The 23813-nt window shown below is 40.8% G+C and overlaps 1 protein-coding gene and 1 long non-coding RNA gene across 13 annotated transcripts in view; one reads left to right on the plus strand and one right to left on the minus strand.

The window, feature by feature from the left end:
• ryr1b (ryanodine receptor 1b (skeletal)) overlaps window positions 1–20670 on the minus strand; it is a 96000-nt gene extending 75330 nt beyond the window's left edge. For 7 of the 12 annotated variants that reach the window (XM_019861448.1, XM_019861441.1, XM_019861444.1 and 4 more), the window contains exons 1-6: window positions 18936–19223; window positions 7149–7271; window positions 6159–6260; window positions 5557–5577; window positions 2237–2311; window positions 2083–2161 (exon numbers count right to left, since the gene is read on the minus strand). In XM_019861448.1, coding sequence (XP_019717007.1) covers window positions 2083–2161; window positions 2237–2311; window positions 5557–5577; window positions 6159–6260; window positions 7149–7271; window positions 18936–18983 — 448 coding nt within the window. In that variant the 5' untranslated portion in view covers window positions 18984–19223. Of the gene's footprint in view, window positions 1–2082; window positions 2162–2236; window positions 2312–5556; window positions 5578–6158; window positions 6261–7148; window positions 7272–18935; window positions 19224–20542 lie in introns of those variants that run through there. The other 5 variants (XM_019861452.1, XM_019861451.1, XM_019861450.1 and 2 more) reach the window with 2 other exon arrangements.
• On the plus strand, window positions 217–22943 carry LOC109510828 (uncharacterized). Its single transcript, XR_002167199.1, has 3 exons — window positions 217–289; window positions 6301–6307; window positions 22933–22943. It is a non-coding gene; the product is annotated as an uncharacterized LOC109510828 (long non-coding RNA).
• The last annotated feature ends 870 nt before the right edge of the window (window positions 22944–23813 follow it).

Consider the following 23813-nt stretch of genomic DNA (forward strand, 5'->3'; position numbering starts at 1 on the left):
CACAATGTCCAGGGTAAGGTAAAAAGTAGATAATAAACTTTGATATTCACAGGGGATCTGGACCGTAATCGATGCTACCCATTTTTTAATTCAAGCGCATTTTATAATAATAAATAATAATACATTTTATTTAAAAGCGCCTTTCATGCCACCCAAGGACACTGTACAGACAATAAAGGAAATACAATGTAAAAATAAATAAGAGAAATATGACATAAAAACAGGACATAAAATCACAAAACAGATGAAATGGAAGAATTATGTGTTGTAGGCAGTCCTGAACAGGTGTGTTTTTAGACGGGACTTGAAAGTGGAGAGAGATGTACAGTTTTGGAGGTCCACAGGTAGATTGTTCCAGAGCTGAGGAGCAGCGCGACTGAAGGCTCTACATTTACATTACATTACATCATACTTACTCGCTGTGTGCTGAAAAAGCGTGTTTTAACATATTGAAATGTGTTTAATGCAGATGAGATGGGTAAAACTATTAGTCCCTCCATGTTAAATTTCAATTTTTGTGATGGGTCTGGAACAGTGCTTCTTAACCTTGTTAGAGGTACCGAGCCCAACCGGTTCATATGCACATTCACCGAACCCTTGATTAGTGAAAAACTAAAATATGACTTTTTCCAAATTGAAGACATAAAAAAAACGCATTCATTAAGAACAGAAAAAACAGGAAATCAAATTTCATGCCAGAATATAACTTTTTAAAATTTTACGACGTACTATCACGACAGTCACACATTGACTACTCAGCGAACTAAATTTCCCGCAGCACTGATTGGACAAGCAGGCATGTCATAACTCATTGACATGTTGAGTCGCGTTGTGTCTTAACCTCCATGGCAGAGGCTCCGTCGAACCCCTGAGACCGACTCACCGAACCCCGGTTGGGAACCACCGGTCTGGAATATGTGCCCCATCAAAAATGGAGGTTCATTGTATTAATACTGTAGTTTGAACTAGCAAAGAGGCATGATTTCCCAAAAATGACAGTCTGACAAAAAGATGAGTCTAGTCGAAATGGCAACTTAAGCATTTTGAAAAATGGACGATGAGTTGGAAAAAAATTTTTTGTGTGATATCGCCTCAAGAAAAGCTGGTCAAAAAGCACCTTCAAATTACAGTAAAATTTCATAATTTCCTCAATCCTTTTGTTTTGTCTTCTTCTCAGGGAACCCCCTTCACCGACTGGCTGACAAGTTTCGGTTAGAAATATCCATCAATTGCGCGTACAGAGCAAAATTTCAAGACATCAACACGGGACAAACTTTACATGCTGTTTCAAACGCCAACACTTGCCCTAAAAACTCGACATGCAAATGAAAGATTATTGGTGAGAAAAGCAGTTTAAGCAAGAGAACGGGTCATTTATTTGTTTGTCATGGACGATTGTAGAGACATTTGTCGTGCCCATTACATGTTTTTAAGAAAATGAGACAAAGATGTCGGCCACTAGTCATGTTGTGATTCAAACCAGAACGATTCCGTAAACAATGAGCCCAAAACACGTCAATATAATTTCAAACTCTTCCTCATGAGGATCGTGGGGGTGCTGGAGCCTATCCCAGCTGTCTTCTGGCAGCAGGCGGGGGACACCCTGAACTAGTTGCCTTCCAATCGCAGGTCATAAAAAGAAATAATTTTGGACAAACGCACCAAAAGTGCAAGTGTGTACTGGATATGTTTACTTCACAACATGTAAAAATAGCAACTATCAAGCAATCGCGAGAGCGTCCTCGTTTGCTGGCTTGAGTTTTACGATTTTACGATTTACGATTAGTAAATCAGCAGAGCAAAAGGAAACGTGGGAAGACAACCCAAGCTAAACTGAGCTCGTCCCTAATATGGAAAGGCCTTGAAATAGTGGTGATGTATCATTTCAACATACTTCCCTTACACCAAACACTACCTTCATTTTAGCCAAGGCTTTGACGCCATCTTGTGGCACTTTAAGACATTACCAAGAGCACAAAAAAACGCAAATAGGTGAGTTTTTCAGCGCATACAAATGTGAAGAGGTGAACAGCGAACGGGAAGCAGTTCATTGCAAAAATAAAGATAAGAATTCCAATTTACCAGTGGAATCTTCTTGTAGGCCCACATCAAAGGCCAGCTTGTCTGTGAGTGAGCGAGATGTGGTCAAACAGCTCAGGTACTGGAGAGAAATGCTGGATTTAGAATTCTGACATCAAGCGGGATGTAAGGGAAAAAAAAAAAAAGCATAACGTACCATTCCTGAGTGGTTGTGCCTGAGAAGGATTGCGTGGCCGTACAACAAGGTGCGATGGCCGCCACCTTGCGAGGACTGCGGAAGTACAGGCAACCAACAAAATATTGATTAAAATGGATAACTGGAGTTAACACACAACTTCCATAAATCCGTTCAAGAAGTGATTCCAAACCACGGTGCCACAGGAAGTTATCCAATCTCCCCCCCCCCACCCCCTCCCCATCCTTTTTCCCCCCGATGCATTTTGACAAAAAGTACTGTTTATTGATTGCAAATAATGTATATTCACTCATCTATGTCAGTGATGTACAGGGGCAGGAAGAACAATTTAATAACTTGAATAAATGCCATTCATACAATTAAATAATAGCTTTTGCTCATTTAGGAGTAAATTGAGACAAGACCATAATTTCTTTCAGCCTATCTATTTTTGTGACATTTTTGCTCGGGAGTGAGATTTTTCTCATCTAATTCGAAATAGGGGATTTGGCGGCTCAGCAAAGGTTAGGAAACACTTCCTTCTTGGAAACGGTAACAAAATAGACACCACACGCATCACAATCAGACAGTAGAACAAAGTGGTTCCTCCCAGCTCATACGCAAAGAGAGTTCATGAGCTGTACTTCAATGAAATTTCATAAAAATATATTTCGATGGGCAACACGGGAGGCAAGTAGTTAAGGGCCTTTACCTCACAGTACTGTGTGGATGTTCCTATGTTCCTCGTTTACTTCAACTTCCTTCCACGTTCCACAAATGTGTGTCAAGTTCATTCAGTCAAGACTAAGATGTCGATTGGTTAACCTGAGCATGAGTGGTTATTTATTTGTACGTAGGTGCTCTGCAATTGACGGCTCCAGAGTGCTCCTGTGTTTTCCGCCCGAAGTCAGCTGCGATGGGCTCTAGCACACTCTAGACCCGAATGCGGATAAGCACAATGTAAAATGGATGGCTAGATAAATATATATTACACATAATAACTAACAGTAATAATAATACTGGAATTGATTACATATTGGTGACATATTTACTACAAAAAAAAAACATGACAAAAAATGCATTACAATATTGTCTCGAGGTACAAATTTAGAGAATGTAATATGTCAATTGGTATTTTTTTTAATACTTGCTTTATTTTACTATTATACTGTCATTATCAATTGAAAGCCATGTGATTTTCAGATTTTCTTTATATTTCATGTCCATTTTTATTTTAAAAATGACCTGTTTTCTTTGTGTTATGGACAGAAATAAAGTCACAAAATGTAGTTGCTTTTTTTTTTTAATTAGACAGCAACGATCTCATACATTTACTTATCTTTTATCGTAGCGTAAATAATCATAACAATACTTTTAGAATACTGTAGAGTTTTCTCAACATGCTGTGAGATTTAAAAAAAAACATTCAGAAATGCATTTGTGTTTTGGGTGAAAATAAAGATACTATTCTGTTCTTCCATTATGCAAAAACAATTTCTGTTGCTCTTCATAATAAAAAAAAAATAAAGGCTGCAGGAATGACGATGAAGCAGATTTAAATCTGTTTAAAAACAAAACAAAACAATTGAGTCCTACCAACAGGGTGACGACAATAGACTTTTATGCAAGGTTAAGTATTCCTAATCCACAAAGATCACACGGTGGGGGCAGGTATGTCAAGTACTATCGTCACACTGTTAGCTCCGGTCGGCATTGGCGCTAAGTTGGTCAGGACAGGTGGCGGTGCTTGTCTTTCTGAGTGTGTGTGATGGGTGTGGGGGGGGTGAGCCTGGTGGTGTCTTGTTGCCCCTCCGACAGAGCTTGGCGGGACACTCCACTTGGCCGCACGCCATGCTATTCTCAACCTCCGGCTAAGGCCTTGCTAATCTTCATCTGACATACCCGACATGGAGCTAATGGTACAAATGGAGGGTTTACATTGCACAAGCCTCCATATTGCCTCCATTTGTTTTGTAATTACGATTCTATTTCGAATGCGTATGAAGGGTAACACACATTTAGCTAGATGCGGTTGTCACGTGACAATGACTGCGCAAAAAGAAGTCCTGACATCAGGCGAGACACGGCACTGATGATATCACAGACAGAAAACAACATTTAGCAACAATTTTAACCCTTTCATGCACCCTGTAACCCGATAACATGATAAGATGTCCACTGTAGTAACCGCTGTCCCTTAAAGGGTTAATATCTTACACAGAAAACTCAAGAACCCAAACTCGAGTATACGGTGTAATATGAGATAAAACTCCAAACATTTATCTGAGAGACCGTGCTCATGTTTTGATACAGTAGGTTCTGCTGTTTTGGTCAGCAAGGAACTTGAAATAGGCTCAATAGTAAATGTCAGTATGTGAACAATAGTGAACAAAGATAAGTAGTTACTAGGTTTTTTTGTTTGTTTGTTTGTTTTTTATTCATTTTCAGGATGTAACCCGCCTACCGCCCGAAGACGGCTAGGATAGGCTCCAGCACCCCCGGCGACCCTCGTGAGGATAAACAGATTAGAAAATGGATGGATGGATATTTTTACACGCTTGTAGTATAGCACGGCTATATGCTGAAGTCAGACAAGCCTTTCGGTACAGTATCATAAAGCGACAAAAGTGTTCTGATGTTCATTGGTGCGAATTTTAAAAATGAATCAATTTCTCGTGATCACAGTGGTTGTCCGCGAATCAGTGGGCATGAAATTTTGCTGGCAAAGTTGAACCTTCATTTTGTGCAATCCTGAAATACCGCGAGTATGAATCTTTTAACCCTGGCGGCAATCGGCATAACCGAAGCTAGCGAGGCTAACCATTATTCTCTCTCAAGACCGTGTCGCCCTTTTGGCCGGAAATTTCGCCACTCCACAGAGTGGCGACGGCAGCAGACAAGAAAGTCGAAACTTCTCTGTTATTTGGCCGATGGGATAATGAGGCGCAAAACACGCGATGAGCAGTTAGTTGACTTCAAGCTTTAAATGTGGAGTCGTAAAGTCGACTCGTCAACTAATCGGTTCAATCGAATGTATGCACAGCTATTTGAGGAAAATATGTTCAATACCAGCTTACATTGCAAGTAAAGGCATAAATAGCAGCACACTACGCCTCAAGTTTAACACATCAAAAAATGGAATTAATTACATTTGCTTCAAACCAACATTGGTTGATCTTAAATACAATCGATGAAACATGACATCCATCCATCAACCCTGCTGGAAATGGACACAGATGGAGACTTTTTTTTTCATGTGCAAGGACAGGAAAGTGAAGACGCCACAAAAAGTGTCAACAGACATATAGATAGTTACAGTAGATAGATGTTCACAGACATACCCATTTGTCCAAATCGATTGCCTGAAGGGGAGGGTGTCCACATATCATTATTAAAAAAAAACATTGTAAAATTAACACAGCACAAGTCTGTATGGTACCTACATTTCATCAACTTCCAAAAAAAAAAAAAAACGGAATGTGAAAGGGTCGAAATATCATATTTCTTCATATAGTGACCCAGAAAAAACACACAAAGAGATGAATTTGTGAATAGGAGAGAGATCACTCTAAAAAAAAAAAGAAATGCTTTCAAACAAAGGCGCACCCTTAATAAACACATTCTTCCGCCATTTGCACTTGAGATATATATATATATATACACACACACACACACACACACACACACACACACACACAGAGAGAGAGAGAGAGAGAGAGAGAGAGAGAGAGAGAGAGAGACAGAGAGAGAGAGAGAGAGAGAGAGAGAGAGAGAGAGAGAGAGAGACAGAGAGAGAGAGAGAGAGAGAGAGAGAGAGAGAGAAATACTGTAAACCCTCCCAAACAATAAATGCGCAAATACGCTATTCACAACTATTTTGCGAGAAGCCGAGAACCTTTGTACCATTGCCATCTTTTTCGCGACACCCTTTTCCGACACCTACCTCGGTCATCTCCACCGTGTTGGCCAGCATCTCCTGCAGGGCACGCACCGACAATGACTGCTCCAGAATAAAGTTGCATATTGCCAAGTCTGGAGGCACTTTCTGGGGGAAAAAAAAAAGAAGGCAATGACAGTTTAGGGAGGGAAAAAGTAGAGCCTGGGGACACGAGTCACGACTTGAGTTGGAAGGACAATTTATTAATTTATTTGTTTGTTCATTTGTTGAACCATTTCTTATCCAGATGAAAGGCAATTGATCAAATAAAGTGTCATTTATATATTTTTTCAATGATCATATTTGGATGAATGAGGTTAGTTATATTAATTGTTGTGAGGTGTCATTTGGGCCTGTAATTGGAAAGACCATCAACGACTGCAATGAAACCGCGGGAATGGGAAGTGCAGGCCGTGTCTTACCAATCGGACAAGGGAATTGCTTGGCGGAAACCGATCAAAGATTCCACCGAACTTTGACTTGGATAAAGTCAAAACTTTTGACCATTTACAGTTGAAAATCTGCATTTTTCAAGCTAGTGTGACGTTTGATTTGTTTCTCAAAGAAAATGAACGTGTTGAGTGTGCTTTTGCAAAACTAGGAGATTGTCAGACATGAGATTTATGTGACTCATGTCGAGCTCAGACGACACAAAGTGAGACTGACAAACATGGCAGATTATGAGTCGCCGATTGCAGAACAAGCACCGATACCCCGGCCGGGTAGGGTGACATAATCAAAGATTGTCGAACTGGCATCTAAGGACATTTCGACGCTTCGACCAATTGTTCCTTAACGTTGACTGATTGAGAGAAAAGAATGCCATCCAATGACGGGGGACTGTTACTGTGGCCACTCACCCCATCAAAGACATACGTAACAGTTGCGAACCACAAACAAAAAAAAAGAAAAAAAAAATAATAATAAAATCATGTAGCCTGATTTTGGAATTACGGAATCAGCTGAGAGGATCCTTCTAGATCAGTAATTAGTTACCTGGGCATTGGACGTGGTCTCCAGAAAGCAGAGGCGGTTCCCAAAGCCCTCGCAGGACAGACAAAGTTTAATCTGCTGCTCCTTCAGGATGGAGGCCGTGCACTGCAGAACCACCTGGTCATCCTGCACATGGGAAGGACACAAACTTCATTTACTTTACACACTTTCAAAAATGTTGACATGATAGGTGAAAAAGAGCCAGGTTTCCTGTCGCGTCTCATATCACCTATGCCTAGCCCTCACCACAATAACTGCAGTCAACGTTGTGCCGGTTTACAACTGCCATTGATTTAATCATTTTTAAATGTAAAAATGCTAAATCAGCCACTGCACGTCATCTCAGGACTGATCATTCACATTGCGTGTGCTCAAATATTTGTATCGTCTTTTTTTGGTATTTTGGGTGTTTGGGTATAAAATGTTTATAATTGCCTGTATTCGTTGTAAATACCGCAAACTATAGTTCCAAAACATTTCAATATGAACATTTTGTTTGCTTGAAGTTGATGAATGAATGAATGAAATAGAATGAAATGAAATGAATAGACAGACCTGAAAACCTGGACTTACCCCCACTCACCCATTTTTAAGATGCTTATATTTATATTTTATCATTTACTGTATATTTATTCATAGACTTTTGTTCTTCTACTTCTCCCTTTCATAATTTTGCTGCTGTAAATCGGGAATTTCTCCACTGTGAGTCAAATAAAAGTTTTCTGATCTTATTTTAAATGGATGAATGAATGGACTGAAGTGTCTTTCAAACACAGAGTACAAAAAAGAAGAGCTGAGAAAAACAAATATACAGTGTTAATATCCCAAAATGTGCAGCTAGTCCAAAAAGGAGTAGGAAGAAATTTAACTTATTTAAATCCAAGCCCTTCACCATTCTCTAGGATAAAAATAAGCCAGCCATTTTTGTCAATTTGGGAGACTAATTTTTGAAGACCTACAGAAAATTGAGTTCCTTAGCTATATAAGCAGGGAACCTGCCAGAAGAAAGATTTAACCTCTTCTTTCATCAAGAAATAAAAGTACATTTCTACCTTTGACCATTCTTTAGTAAACAGCAGTTGAACATTGTTAAGTTTCTTGAAAATACTACTTTCTAAGAACAATTCGGAGAAAAAAAGCTTTTTGTGAGAGGATGCATTTCAAGCAGAACTTTCTTTTTTTTTTTGCATTTGTGATCCCTCAAATCCATCAACAATGCTTTCTCAATAAATAACAACATCGAGACGGTCACTTTGCAAAATAACAGATTACAAGATAACAACTGCGCTGATGCATGACCTTTGCATGAAGTTTTCATGAATGTTGAACTGCATGTGTGTGTGTGTGTGTGTGTGTGTGTGTGTATGTTTGTCAAGGATGATGGGACATTGTCATCTTTTTTTACTTGAAAAAGGGCTTTGTAGCGTTAGCTGCCAGTATTTCCCCATGTTCTCAACACCACACTGCTTCTGCACGTCACCTCACGACCTCGCATCGCCGTACCACAACTCACGCCCACTCACACTCCGTGCGACCAAGATATGATCAAAGCCACCCTTGCCATCTAGTGATGATTTATCATACTGAAATCATTCGCATAGCCTTGATACTAACTAAGGAGGTGTGCCAACCCTTTAATATTTTTTCATTTAAAAAAAAAAAAAAAAAAACACACCCAAATTTAATTTTTATGTTTTGGTATGGAATGAGTGAAAAAAAGTAAATGATGTGGGGTGAATTTATTCTCTCTTCCATGGAGTAGATGATTTATCATACTGAAATCATTCGCATAGCCTTGATACTAACTAAGGAGGTGTGCCAACCCTTTTAATATTTTTTCATTAAAAAAAAAAAACACACCCAAATTTAATTTTTATGTTTTGGTATGGAATGAGTGAAAAAAAGTAAATGATGTGGGGTGAATTTATTCTCTCTTCCATGGAGTAGAACGTGTCTCATAGTTTGGTTTTACTCATTTGTTTTGGGTTTTATTGCGAGTGAACGAAGGAAGCAAAGTGTGTTCTCGTCCTCAGTGGAGCGCTAACTGTAATTTGATTGGTGAGAAAGACAAGCGATAAACACTCCCTCCCCTGTGAAACCCCCCTCCTGACACGCGGCATTCTCAGCTGTCGCCTCCACTCAGCTATTACACAAGCAAGAAGATCCGCCACTTAACCTGAGTCACGTTCCTCACGCCCACTTCTGCGCAGATTTGTCGCATTTGTCACTCTCAGCTTGAGGATATTTCAGACGTGGAGCGTTCCATTCATGATTCTCCATCACCAAGTTTTGGGCACTGGGCCATGTTCGGCATTAACCAAACCACATAACTTTACCTTAGGAAGGTCAGCCGGCTGAATGTTTACACACAATCCAAAACAAAAAGAGGGACGCGCTCACCAGTCGACCGCTGGGCCGCCCGTTTTACTTTGTATTTAATTCTATGTTTTCATGAAGTACAATACTGTATGGTGCAATCTCTTGAATTTGAATGATGCTACTTTTTAGAACCCTCCCAAATGTGTGTTGAGCATATCATGCATCCATGCAGCTTCAACCATCGAGCAGTCCCACCGGGTAAACGTGGTCCAGGTTGACCGCGTGGAAAGCAGGCACGGAGGCCGTGCAAACCCTGGAGCTTAACTCTCCGCTTTATTAATAGAGGCTGCCTTCCGCATTTGAAGGTTGACACTTTGCGGCGGGCCAAACACACGCCCTGATTATTTGATAATCTCGCCACGTTCTAAGGGGCCGAGAAGTTTCTGAGCAAGGTCAGCTGACTCATTGGTTTTGCACCCGCTACACATTGACTCAAGTCATACTTAAATTGACAATTCTAGGTCTTGGGACTTACTTTGCTAAAAACTATGAAAGTCTTAATTTTAAGTTGGTGTTCGTGAGACTTGTCAAGACGTCAGTGTTTAAATGTGAAAATCTGCATTTTCAAGGTAGTGTGCCATTTGTTTTGTTTTTGACTGATTTTTTATTTTAATGTAATAAGCAGAAATATGGTGCTCAAATCTGGTGATCATTCTGGTTACTGAGTCCTTTTAGAAGAAAAATAAAAAAGAATCTGGTAGCACCTTTGGAAATGTATTAAGAAATAAAAATTGTGATGTGCAAAATACTTATTGCAGTCGCTCGCTGTATGCAAACAAAAACGGAGGGGACAAAGTCAATCAGGCACTTTTCTGCTAGCTTAACAATCATGCTAATTAGCATCTGCATATACGTGGGCGACTGGTGAGCACATCCACCTCACAGTGCGAGATTGTGGGTTTGATTCTGGGCTCCGTCCTTCCTGTGTAAAGTTTGCATGCTCTCCCCATGACTGAGTGGGTTTTCTCCGGGTACTCTGGTTTCCTCCCACCTTCCAAAAACATGTATGGTAGGTTGATTGAATGCTCTAAACTGTCCCTAGGTCTGATTGGGCGCACGAATGGTTGTTTCTCTATGTGCCCCCTGCAATTGCCTGGCAACCAGTTTAGGGTGTCCCCCGCCTACTGCCCGAAGACTGCTGGTTTAGGCTACTGCACGCCTGCGACCTTTGTGAGGATAAGCAGTTCAGATAACGGAACGATGGATATATTCTACATCAGGGTGCTTTGAACCCTTTAAGCAACAAATTGAAAAGAAATGTGCAGCAAGAACCTGCACACTAACAAAAAACAGTAATCACATTCATATACCCTTCATCCTTTACATCGACATCAGTGCCGCACTGATGAGTTGAAAGAGGCAATGAGGAATTACTATGAATTCCAGTTCGAAGCAGGACATGCCCCCGCTGCAATATAAAAATAAATGACAGATCCATGGATATGGCAATTTTTCAGCATTTCTGTGTGAAAGCGGCTGGTAACAGATTCTAAAATGAGCTTTTTCATCATGTTACCAGACGTTACAAAGCCTAGGAAGGACAGTTGTTAGCTTATACACATCATTTGTGGAACAAAGGTATTGCGCGTTACAATAAATAAATAAATAAATACATTTTTAAAAAAGAAATCAACCTTATAGCATTCTCTTGTCATTTGACAGAATGCTTAAAAATAAATTAATTAATAATACAAAGATTTGTTGCATAGACAGGTGAGTGAGACAGTGCTACTAAAGCGAACCATATAATATTTCAATTATAATGTCTAAATTATGTTACCGTGTTTTATATTATTATATTGTTGACAATAGTTTAAATTATTAATATAGGTCTATTAGTCATGTTTTTTTTATACAAAGTAGTTTGGAAGCACTGTATAATGCAGTAGTGAATCACGCTGAGAAGGTTGTGCTGCTTGCAAAAAGAAAAACCCTGAATGGAACTGAAACAATGTTCGCATTTCTCTTTTGAAATGACTCAGCGAGCAGCATGATGCATTCTACTCTTTCTCTCTTGCTCGCTCTCTCTCTCTCTCTCTCTCTATGCTCCATCAGCTTTTCCCCCGTGCGACGGGCCTCAGCTCTTCACTCCACTCTGACTATTTTCGGTGGCTGCACCTGTCCAGATCACGTTGCCTCCTTCTGCTGACCAGCAGATACTTGGCCGGCTGGCTTCAGAGGAAGACAGCAACACGTTTTAGAAGCAGCACCGAGCTCTGGACAACCAGTTAATTCAAACGTATGACAATTGATGAGAAGGCCAATCAATCAATGCTTTGTACTAATGGCGGAAATTCATACAGCTTGGAAGCTCAGTTATCCCCAAAACAAATAAGACGGAGAGTACTCTGGGGGCGGAAACATTGGAATAAGATACAGAAAAATACAGAATTAATTTTTTTTTTAATCAAGAAAAATGACAACAAAATAGAAAAAGATGAAAATATGACAGAAATTAGACACAAAATATTTGAAATTGATACAAGATATTTCATACAAATTAAATTAAAATGCAGAAACAGTGGGCAAAATATTTGATGAAAACAAATTTTGACAAACTAACAAAATTCATATATCTTATTGTTTATTTTGTGTGAAATTTGGGGAAAATAGAACATAATTCATAATATGGGGGAAAAATACAACATAATACATCGAGAACACAAATATTTTAAAAAATTCCCGTGTTTAGAAAAATGGAATATTAGACAAGATCTAAAATAATTACCAAATAGATGAATAGCATGGAGATAAACAAACATTAGAAAAATATAAATAATTTTTTAAAAACAATACTGAATATTATAAAAATACAGAAATATTAGATACAAAAACAAATAAATAAAAACCTTCTGCAAAGAATATCGAACATAAGTTAAAAGAAGGCATAAAAGGTAAATTGATGAAAAACAGAACGTGGAGCATACTATACAAATCTGAAACATTAGACAAAAAATACATATAGACAAAAAAAAAATACGAATATAAATGTGAAAAGTTATTTTGTTAAATGACCAATACTTAGGAATAATACAAGCTATTGAACAAAAGGTTAACTATTGTATTATAAATACACAAATATGGAAAATACTAAGAATATGCACGTACAGTATACCCAAAAATACAAAAGTGGTGCAATAAAACCCCTTTGACACTATTTTTTCCTTTTTTTTTCTTCACTTTAACTCATTAGAGCATAAGACAAAGGCCCTTCAAACACCCTCTCCCCCCAAAACATTTTTTTTGAATAAATCGGCCAATTTTTGCCAATTTTTTACTCTGTTTTTAATTTAAACAAATACTGTACTATAAAGACATAAATTGTTATGCCTGAAATTCATCTCTTTATTGTTATAAGCGTAACGGGACCAATATATATATATATATATATATATATTTTTTTTTTTTTTAATCTGCCAATTAATCCATTGTCGGAATTTTAATCCAAATATCGGAATCAGCGCAAGGACCTCCAAAAAAAAAATCATCATCGGTCAGGGCCCGAGTATGGGGTAGCTTGAACAGGATAACTCCTCAATTAGCCCTGCCCCATGGTATCAGACAAGACAAGACCACCTGTTTATTGTGTAAATGTCCGACAGACCCAACAGGTGCGCGTGCGTGTGCATGTGCGTGTGTGTGTGTGTGTGTGTGTGTGTGTGTGTGTGTGTGTGTGTGTGTGTGTGTGTGTGCGTGTGTGTGCATGCGCCTATTTACAGTATGTTGGTGAATGCCACTCACAGTCCATGCTCTCCACCTGCCCGTAATTCCCTGCCTCTATGAAGCTGATGTTCCCCAGGTGGAGGATGCCGGCAAAATGTGAAAAGTTATTTTGTTAAATGACCAATACTTAGGAATAATACAAGCTATTGAACAAAAGGTTAACTATTGTATTATAAATACACAAATATGGAAAATACTAAGAATATGCACGTACAGTATACCCAAAAATACAAAAGTGGTGCAATAAAACCCCTTTGACACTATTTTTTCCTTTTTTTTTCTTCACTTTAACTCATTAGAGCATAAGACAAAGGCCCTTCAAACACCCTCTCCCCCCAAAACATTTTTTTTGAATAAATCGGCCAATTTTTGCCAATTTTTTACTCTGTTTTTAATTTAAACAAATACTGTACTATAAAGACATAAATTGTTATGCCTGAAATTCATCTCTTTATTGTTATAAGCGTAACGGGACCAATATATATATATATATATATATATATTCTTGTTGAGCTACGCTTTGCCGGCAAAATCCTCTGGATCAAGTCAGCATCCACGTCGCAGTCAAATGATTTTGCTATTTTTATTTCTTTTAATTTTTTAATCTGGTCATGCAAAGATGCAACCCTCCAGGGTCGGCGTGATGAAGACGAAATTATTTCATCACACAAGGGAGGAGGGATTGGTGGTGGTGATTAACACGTATTTATTGCACAGGGTGGCTCTCAACAAACACATTACCACACGATGACACAAACAAAAAGCCCCCAGATAATAATGCAAGACATTAGACAGGAATACAAATTAACTTTCCAAAACACAAAAGAATTGGACAAGATTTGAGATGACTACATTAAAATTAAAAAAATTAAACCAAAATATGATGAGTTTATCTTCATCACACCTTCACTGATCCACCACAAGAGTTGTATACCCGCCCCCAAAAAATGTCTTTTAATAAGATGATCCTTCCACTGCATCGACGCAGTGATGGATGCGTTTGTTTAACATTCGCACTTTCATCACTGAAGAGTTTCCTGAGATAAATATATTTTTAATGTCTGCGAATCGGACGGCATGATGTCCGCCTGGTGAGCACGTCCGCCACAGAGTACAGAGGCGCAGGGTTCGATTCCGGTCCGGCCTTCCTGTGTGTAGTTTGTACGTTCAGCGTGGGTTTTCTCCGGGTACTTGGGTTTCCACCCACATTCCAAAAGCATGCATTGCAGGTTCATGCAACTCTACAGATTGTCCCTAGTTGTGATTGTGAGCATGTATGGCTGGTCGTCTATGTGTGCCCTGCGTTTGGCTGGCAACACGTTCAGGGTGTACCCCGCCTACCGCTCGAAGATAGCGAGGATAGGCTCCAGCATGCCCGCGTTCATTGTGAGGAAAAGCGGTTAAGAAAATAGATGGATGGATGTCCGTGAGCCTCGTGAGGATAAGCGACACAAAGACGGATACACAATTTTTTTCCCAGGAGATGCTTGTCAGGTCAATTTAAAAATGGTGTTTACACACACACACACACACACACGCATGCACGCACGCACGCACGTGTCCCAAAAGATGCTCGCAAGTAGGCCACTGGCTGCTCTAGCTTCCTTCTCGAGGGTGCACACTTATAGTGACACACTATAAAAAGAGGCTTCAATTATAGACTGAAACTCAAATACAACTTGAAAGTGTCTTACAGGCGGCCATGTGAGGCATACGGTGCAAACAGTGACACAGCTTTTACACTCAACAGAAAAAAAGACGAGGCTGTTGTAGCAATTTTTTTCAATGATGATCATTAGCAAATCTCACTAGTCCAGTGTCTTTTGCTTCTTTTTTTGTTGGTTTTGTGATACTACTGTACCACAGAATTTAGCTCATGGGCAGGCAACTCGGGCCGTAAAGAGCCGCTGTCCTGCCTGTTTTCGAAGTTTACGCCAGGACAGCGGCTCTCTAGGACCGGAAGTGCCCACCCCTGGTTTAGCTCAACAAATAGCTCATCAAACACCTACTATAAGCTACATGTCAGTTACGTGTTTGATTGAGTAAACAATATAGCAATTCATTCAAGATAATAAATACAAAGACTGGTTGGGTCCAGGGACCCGGTGGTCCAGTGGTTAGCGCGTCAACCTCACAGTGCAGAGGCACTAGGTTCAATTCCAGCCTCGGCCTCCCTGTGTGGAGTTTTCATGTTCTCCCCGGGCCTGCGTGGTACTCCGGTTTCCTCCCATATTCCAAAAACATGCATGGCAGGCTGATTGAACACTCTAAATTGTCCCTAGGTGTGAGCGTGAGCGCGGATGGTTGTTCGTCTATGTGTGCCCTGCGATTGGCCTGCAACCGGTTCAGGGTGTCCCCCGCCTACTGCCCGAAGACGGCTGGGATAGGCTCCAGCACACCCCCTGCGACCCTTGTGAGGATAAAGCGGTTCAGAAAATCGATGGATGGATGGATGGTTAGGTCCATTTCAAACTAAGTGTGACTGTCAAGGTGTTATAGTCCAGCAATATAGCACAAGCACAGCTTCTTTTTGCCATAGTGACTTGAAACTTGCCTGAAACTTAAAGGTTAAAACTTGAGATTCACTTATGACTTGCACGGGTTATTATCTCGAGCTCGAAGCAGGACACGCCTTTTTGCAATATGATTGGCTGCTGCCTCCAAGTAGGACACACCAGACTGGTAAAGGAAGTGCAGTATCGGATTTCAGTGTGACGGTGTGATTATGAATCCCACTGAGCCGTAGTCACCCTAACCATAACAAACTTGATTGTTTTTATTTTGGACATATGAGACATATTTGAAATGGTCATCTTGAGACATCTGCGTAGCCTGCACATTTCAGCGTGGCTGACTAAGGCAAACTATGCTATTAGGCTAACCCATACACGACTTTCGCCTCTGCCTGAATAAATACACTGCAAAGTAAGCAATGTGCAATTGGTAGAGTACAAAACTCTTACCTTATCCCTGCCTACTATTTTAACATCTCTTTATGAAAAGGAGTTAATCCCTTTTTACACTTGTATGACATAAAAACAGCATTTTTGTGACAAAAACTAATTTAGTCACACTTGAGAAATGATGCTCGATGTTTAATTACTTCCCACATGGCATCATCTTTGTACGGGATGGATAGAACAGCATCCAGCCACACAACCAACCATCTTGCCCAAAATCGCCAAAAATCCAAATAACTCCAAAAACCAGGCCGAGGCTAATGCAAGGATTGAACAAATGCGGGCACATGTGGTGAGTTCAAAGAATTTTCCAGATTCTTGTGGCCCCTGAACCCTCAACCCCCATGCCGTCATTGAAGTGCACCACTTATTAAAAATTCATAAAAAGCTGCACTCCTCTTTAATCTCATCACCAGTTCCAGTAGAAGAAAGAAAGCCACTGTTCAATATGCTGCCGCCACAATGGTTGACTCAGTGTTCTTTTGATGAAGAGAAGTGTTGTGTTTGCACCAAATATGCCTTTTGTTGTCATGGACAAAAAGTTTAACCTGGTTTCAAATGATTTAAAAACACGCCTGAAATCTCCCAAACATATATGGGAAATGGTTTACATTTTTGGCCATCATTTCAAAAGATACAGTTTGTCCAAATGAATTCAAATTTTCCCATGAGGAAATTCAACCAATGTCCATTTCGGAGGTTCCACTGTGGCTGAGCAACATCTGGAAACCTCACACCAAGACTTCACTCCGCAACCGCCCTCTGCACAGCTTTTGGAAAGCACCGACCAGGTCAGCAATTTGGGGTCTTTTTTAGAGGCGTCTTGCCCCCTCTGAGCACCAAGTGGACGCATCCACTATCTCAGCTGTCTCGGACAGGCGTTCGCAAACAGCTAGCTGCTCTGCTTCCTCGAGCCCCGTTGGGTTCCTTGCTCGGGTTCTGCTTTCCTCCGATAAAAATAGATAACCATGCTAACAGATGCACCCACCCCTGTCTGTCTGTCTGTCTGTGTGTCTGTCTACACATTCGTGTACTACAATAATCATTTATTTACTTTTTTGAAGCGCAATGAGATTTTAGACTATTTGCTGCCATGTCAATCTAATCCGAACGGCCTTCGGAATGAGGAGTGCCAGCCAACGTGATTTGAACTATATTAGCAATGGGACTAGACATGAGCCAATATTAGATTCTGACAGTATGACAACCGTGAGCAAAAATATTGCGGTATCACGGGATTAATAGGACAATGCACATATGACGTGTTTTGAAATAGTTGGGTGAATTAAAACTGCCCCCCCCTCACTGAAAATAAATTTTATTTTAAAACTAAATCTGGAATATTTGGTCTCGAAGAAACATGTACAATGTTAAGTTTAAATAGCAAAATAAATGTTCACATTCTTATTCTGTTTTAAATTCTACTTAGTGAGTCCCGGGGTGCCATCACTGGTGAGCTAATTTTAGAACTGACTCGAGGGCTACTCATGTTGCCCTTTGGGGCAAACTAGTATCCGCTGGCACCATTTTTTTTTTTTTTTTTTAGGACAATGCACATAAATCAACTAAAAGGCATCCGTGTTTGCGTAGCGTCTTTCATTTTGCTCCCTCTCTCTCTCCTCCATGCTGAACTGCATACCCCTCCCCTCGCCAGGTAATACAATTTTTTTCACAACAGCTGCAGCTGAACGCTCAACATAAAATAACAAAAATAATAGAACAGAACCCATAACACATCCACAGTGATACAATCGTAACAGCTACTCCTGTATACGCATTGTTGTTTGAAGCAGTTACAAATGAAAGAGAAGAGAAACAAAAATCTCTTTTCACCATTGGATCGGAGACGCCATGTTCAAAACGTGCATGACGTCCGAAACATATGCTACAAGTAAAGTTCGAAAGAGGAAAAAAATTGGTGGCAATCAACTTTGGTTGATTTTGGTGGCAAAGTCCCCTCACCCTTACCAGTGATACCTAATATCAGCGGTTATTGAGGCCAGGACTTTATAAAACAATGGTAAACTGTCAAACCGGTAATCGGCCCATGCCGAAATGGGACTGTTCGATTTCAGTTTCATCCTCACGGGGCCAGCTAGCCGACCCTCGAAGACAACATTTTTCTGTCCTCTGTCCTTGGTTGATCTGAGCAAAACTTGTAACAGGTAATTTCAAAAAACATGTCTTTAGCCTCCTGCACACAGTAACGAGCGTCTCTCGTGAAATGTTGTTTGATAGATACATCAATGTTGATTTTGCTACAGATGATATATGTGCCACAGACGTGGTTTTTTTTTTTTTGTTTTTTTGGGTTTTTTTTGCATTTTTCAATACTATTGATGGTTTCTGTCAGTGTGACGTGCTACAGGGTGAATAAAGTCGGTGAAGTCCCCACTGAGGGTGCTGATACCAAATGCACGGCTTGCCACACACACAAACACACACACACACACACACACACACACACACACACACACACACACACACACACACACACACAATCAGAATGCGACCACTGTCAGCTTTACGAGAAGGGATATTAATCGGGTGCCGGGTTTTTATGGGGATGTACTGTACCAACATGTTCAACAACTGGTTGGACTCAAATGAAGCGCCTGTAATGAAGATGACCCCCGAGGTCACAAACAGGAGCGTCATCCAGATCATTCCGGACTCTCCTGCCCGCTGACAGGTGAGCAGTAAGTCGTGAAAAGTAAAGGGGACTCACCGTTCGCAGGAACTGGATCTCTTCCTCTCCCTCGCCCCCTTCCGCCATCCTTCGCCACGCGTTACTGGCACCACCTCCAGAGACAAGACAAGATCCTTTAGTTTGTTTTCTTCTGGCTTTGTTTTATCTCCTCTTCTCCCCACTTTCTCTCTCCCTCTGTTTCTGCCGGTGTCTCGCGGTGCGAGAGCGTGTGGGTGTGCTGGAGGACAGCACCCGTCCTGGTCGACTCACACAGTGCCGTGTGAGAGAGTGTGAGGGATGGAGGGAGAGCCCCCACCCCTTCATGGCACCCAACTTGCCATGCCACCATGTTTGTAGAAGGAGTGCCACTCCTTCACACTGACAGACACTCCTCCCTCCCTCCCCTCCTTCGTCATATCTGAGACTAAAAGTGGCAAGCAGCTGCTGTACATGTCCACAATCACATTCAGAAATTCATTTGAAAGGATTGAAAAATTTCCAACTTGACATTTTCTGGAAAATGTCACCATTCAAATTTGAAAAAACATTGTTTAACTTAAAACTGTCCAAAATCTGAGAAATGTCAGCCTTTCACTGGGAAATATTTTCCCATCTCTGTAGTCCTCTGTGAAAGCAGACTGATTATCTTTGTGTTTAATCAAAATAAAACATTTGCAAACGTCTGTTTTAACTTCGGCAAAAATGATCAACATTTTTGCCAATTTATTGACATGTTAGGCACCAAGCCAGTCACTGAATCCTAACAGATTTATATTTGTGCATTTTCTGCACTTCATCATTAATCCAGGAAATAATCAACAGAATATCCAATCATTAAAATAATACTTAGACTCCAAGCATAAATTAATATATTTTATCAGTATGAAGTAAACCCCATAAAACAAATTAATTGACACCCTCTCAACATTTTTACTGACCTATATTTGTAGTTTATATGTACATATATATAAAAATAAGACAAAATATAACATTACATTCTCACCTGACAATATTATCCTGAAAAATCAATGGCTTGCAGATAACTTAATTCAATAAATAATAATAATAATAACAATAATAATAAAGGTGATACTCCGCTCACAACCCAGGCTAAATTTAGCTCCTTCATCATACAAAAATATCTTAGAACAGCCAAGACATAAGAAAATAACCTTTATTTGTCCCACACTGGGGAAATTTGCATATCACTGAAACATACTTTGAGACCGCTACTTTCCAACTAACTAACTTTTGGCAGCAGCTTGTGGCATCTTAAGGGCATGACAAAAAAGCAAATAGATGCTGCAAACATTTTACAATAGGTTCCACAGTAAAACACACAAAGAGGTAAATTTGGGAACAGCAAACCGCAAATATTGTAGTCAATATTTGCTTTGTGTAATTTTTCAACTCTAAAAATATGGACCTTGGCTCAATAAAGGTTGGGAAACACTACAATATACAAAGCATTTGAGGAAGGTGGATCTGCATGAGTGTCATTTGCACAGTGATCATGCAGATGCACCACAAGGACGCGCGCGCGCGCGCGCACACACACACACACACACACACACACACACACACACACACACACACACACACACACACACACACACACACACACACACGGACACTGGGGTTCTTACCTGCTCGGTATCCATTTGGTATCAGTCATCCTCTGCTCCATCTCCCACTGCGGCAGGGAAGAGGCAAATTGGGCAAACGACTCTCTGGACGCAAACCCCGCCTGCCTCTATAGGTAGAACGGAGAGAAGCAATCACAGGGAGCCGGCTCGGGGATGTGACGCGCCACCGAAGACGATGGCCCGAGGTGAATTATGGGAACTGGAGTCCCCAGCGCAGCTCATCTCCCGCCCATGGAGTCATTTTTGCTCAAGCCATGACTTGACGTCTGCTTGTAGTGCAACTGCATTGTTGTGGCGGAGGGTGGCGACATTGTGTCAATATTTAACCTCAATGGAAGAACAAGAGGAACCGACGGCGTTCACGTTAAGATAACGTCGACGTATTCTTGCCCCGAGATAAGGCAAGGGTTGTCATTTCCTGGTTCTTGGGTCTTTTCCGGTCAATACCGGAAATGTCAGGTCTTAAGCCTCATCATAAAGAAGTCACTTGTAGATCTCCTCTGATCATGCATATAGGAGATCGAAAAAAATCAGACCCTACCAAAAAACAAGCTTTTTTTTTTTTTAAGACAGTACATAGGTGAAAGCTTAACTGTGCGCCTTAAAAGTTTGCAGGCATTATTTAAAAGGCTATGGGACAAAACGGCTCAGGTGAACTTTTGTGCCGTATAAATCAGCATGTATTGTATTGAATTGTATTGTATTGTGTGTCACTGGTCTACTGGACTTGGAAGGCTTAAACGTTGGTGTTAAAAAAATGCTGTTGAAAAGGATTGTAAACTTCCATTCATTCATCACAATTTCCCGACAGAAAAAGATCCAGACGGACGAAAAAGGTGGACTAAAATTGTACATTGCTTCAACACATTTATTCACATTCACATGTATTTGTCAGTATCTTGAAATAACACACAGAGGCTAAGTACGGTAAGCAAGCAACTGGACAGCGAAACTAATGAGACATGTCATGCGACCAGCCTGACAGAAAAACCAAATTATGTTAATGGTCATTTCTCAGGAGAAGGCAGTGCGTTAAGGAGTATCAAACCAAAAAGATTAAATTAAAGCAAAATTCCAGGATGTTGAAAGAGTCCAAATCACAGTTTTGTAGGCTGCTTCACAACAGTTATAAAGGAAAAGGTCATAGCCAACGAGAGTCCCTTACCCATAATGGATGGCACGACCCAGAGATTAGCACGTGGTTAATTAAAGGGCTGCTTCTGACTCTTAAAGCTCTGACGTCATGAAAACTGTATTAACTTATCCAGCATTGCACTGATATGCGTCATTTTTAAGTGCATTTACGGTATTACGACGGGGCGACGTTGTAGCCGAAAGAGTTGGAAGTCACTTTTGCAACCCTGGAAGAATAAGAGCCACGAATGACAGATTTGCTTTCCTACTGCAAATGTGTCAGACTATAGGTTTATGTACAACCATCTTCCGCATTTGGAGAAACAGGACGAAGGCCTTTCTTCCGGTTTAGGTCATAGAATTAAACAAAATCACCACCAAATCCCACTGTATAGAGAATATTCCATCCATCCATCCATCCATTTTCTGATCCGTTTATCCTCACAAGGGTCGCGTGGTGTGCTGGAGCCTATATCGAGAATAATCCGCAGTATAAATACCATTTAAAAAAATCCTGTTCAAGTGAAGTCGCAAAAAGTGAACCGTGATATAGCGAAGGACTACTACTGTTTTTAGAAACAAATCAGAATTTACTTCACAGTTGGCCTTTAAATACTCAATTTTCCCAAAGATCTCTCCACTTTAAAATGACTGCAGAATTGTCGCTTTGCAACAGTGTAAATGCCATTTCTTGTCCTCAGAGGCTCCTTCAATACACTCCAGCACCGTGAGATTTTGCATGCACGGACTGTAGGACGCCTGCCTTGCTCGCTCGGCTCTGCATTTTTGCCTGCTTCTCGATGCCACATGGCCCTCTGTGCCAAGCCAGTCAGCTTCCTGCGTAAAAAAGAGGCTACCTCTGCGCATTCGGGACGCATTAATGTCCCCTGTATGGTCGCCTCTTCCTCTTGGTGGCGTGTTCAAACAAGGCCGCCATTGAGCCGCCCTTGTCCAGCTGCACAAGTGCAAACACTATGTGCCCTGTGTGGTTGCTTGCCACCCTCAGACATAGAAGTGGGGGGAGAAGACAGAAGAAATTAGGATCGGCAACCTGATACGGGTATCGTAGAACAGGGGTTCTCAAAGTGAGGGCAGGGCTCTCATCCTGAGAACCCGGGGACCCGTGAGCAATAACTTGGTGGTGAGCAAAATCACACTGATCAAAAAAATTTTTTTTCATCAGGAATGCAAGTAAATATTGATGAATTTGACAGGTTTCTATGCCGATTCTGAATATGCCCTTATTTTGTCTGTAGCCAATCAGAATTTCATTAAAATAATGTAACTGCACTAATATTGATCCATCCATTTTCCGAGGGGTCGCCAGTGTGCCGGAGCCTACCCCAGTTGCCTTCGGGGTACACCCTGAACAGTTTGCCAACCAATCACAGGGCGCACACAGACAAACAACCATTGACACAATCACACCTCTGGACAATTAAGATAAAATAAGATAAGAAACCCTTTATTTGTCTCACAATGGAGAAATTCCCAATTTACAGCAGCAAAAATTATGAAAGGGAGAAGTAGAAGAACAAAAAGTATATTAGTAAATATAAATTATAAAATATAAATATAAGCATATTTAGAATGGGTGAGTGACGGTGAGTCATGGTTTTCAGGTCAGGTCTGTCTACTCAATAGCCTGACATGCATGTTTTGGGAATGTGGGAGGAATTTAGAGCACCCAGAGAAAACTCACGCAGGCACGGGAAGAACATGAAAACTCCACGCAGGAAGGCCAGAGCCTGGAATCGAACCCTGGACCTTCTCACTTGAGGCAGATGAGCAAACCAGTCAATAACCGTGCCACCTATAGCAATCTTCTTTTCCTTTTGGCTTTTCCCCTCAGGGGTCGCTACAGCGAATCAGTTGCCCCCCCATCTGTTTTGTGCGTCCTCTTCTCTCACCCCAGCTACCTTCATGTCCTCTTTCACTACATCCATAAACCTCCTCTTTGGTCTTCCTCTCGTCCTCCTGCCTGGCAGTTCGAGACTCAGCATCCATCTCCCAATATATTCACTCTCTCTCCTCTGGACATGTCCAAACCATCTCAGTCTGGCCTCTCTGACTTTCTCTCCAAAACCTCAAACAACCTGGTTACTCCTAAAGAGAACCTCAACATCTTCTTCTCTGC

The sequence above is a fragment of the Hippocampus comes genome, unplaced genomic scaffold, assembly GCF_001891065.2.
Source record: "Hippocampus comes isolate QL1 unplaced genomic scaffold, H_comes_QL1_v1.1 scaffold122, whole genome shotgun sequence".
Lineage (NCBI taxonomy): Eukaryota > Metazoa > Chordata > Actinopteri > Syngnathiformes > Syngnathidae > Hippocampus > Hippocampus comes.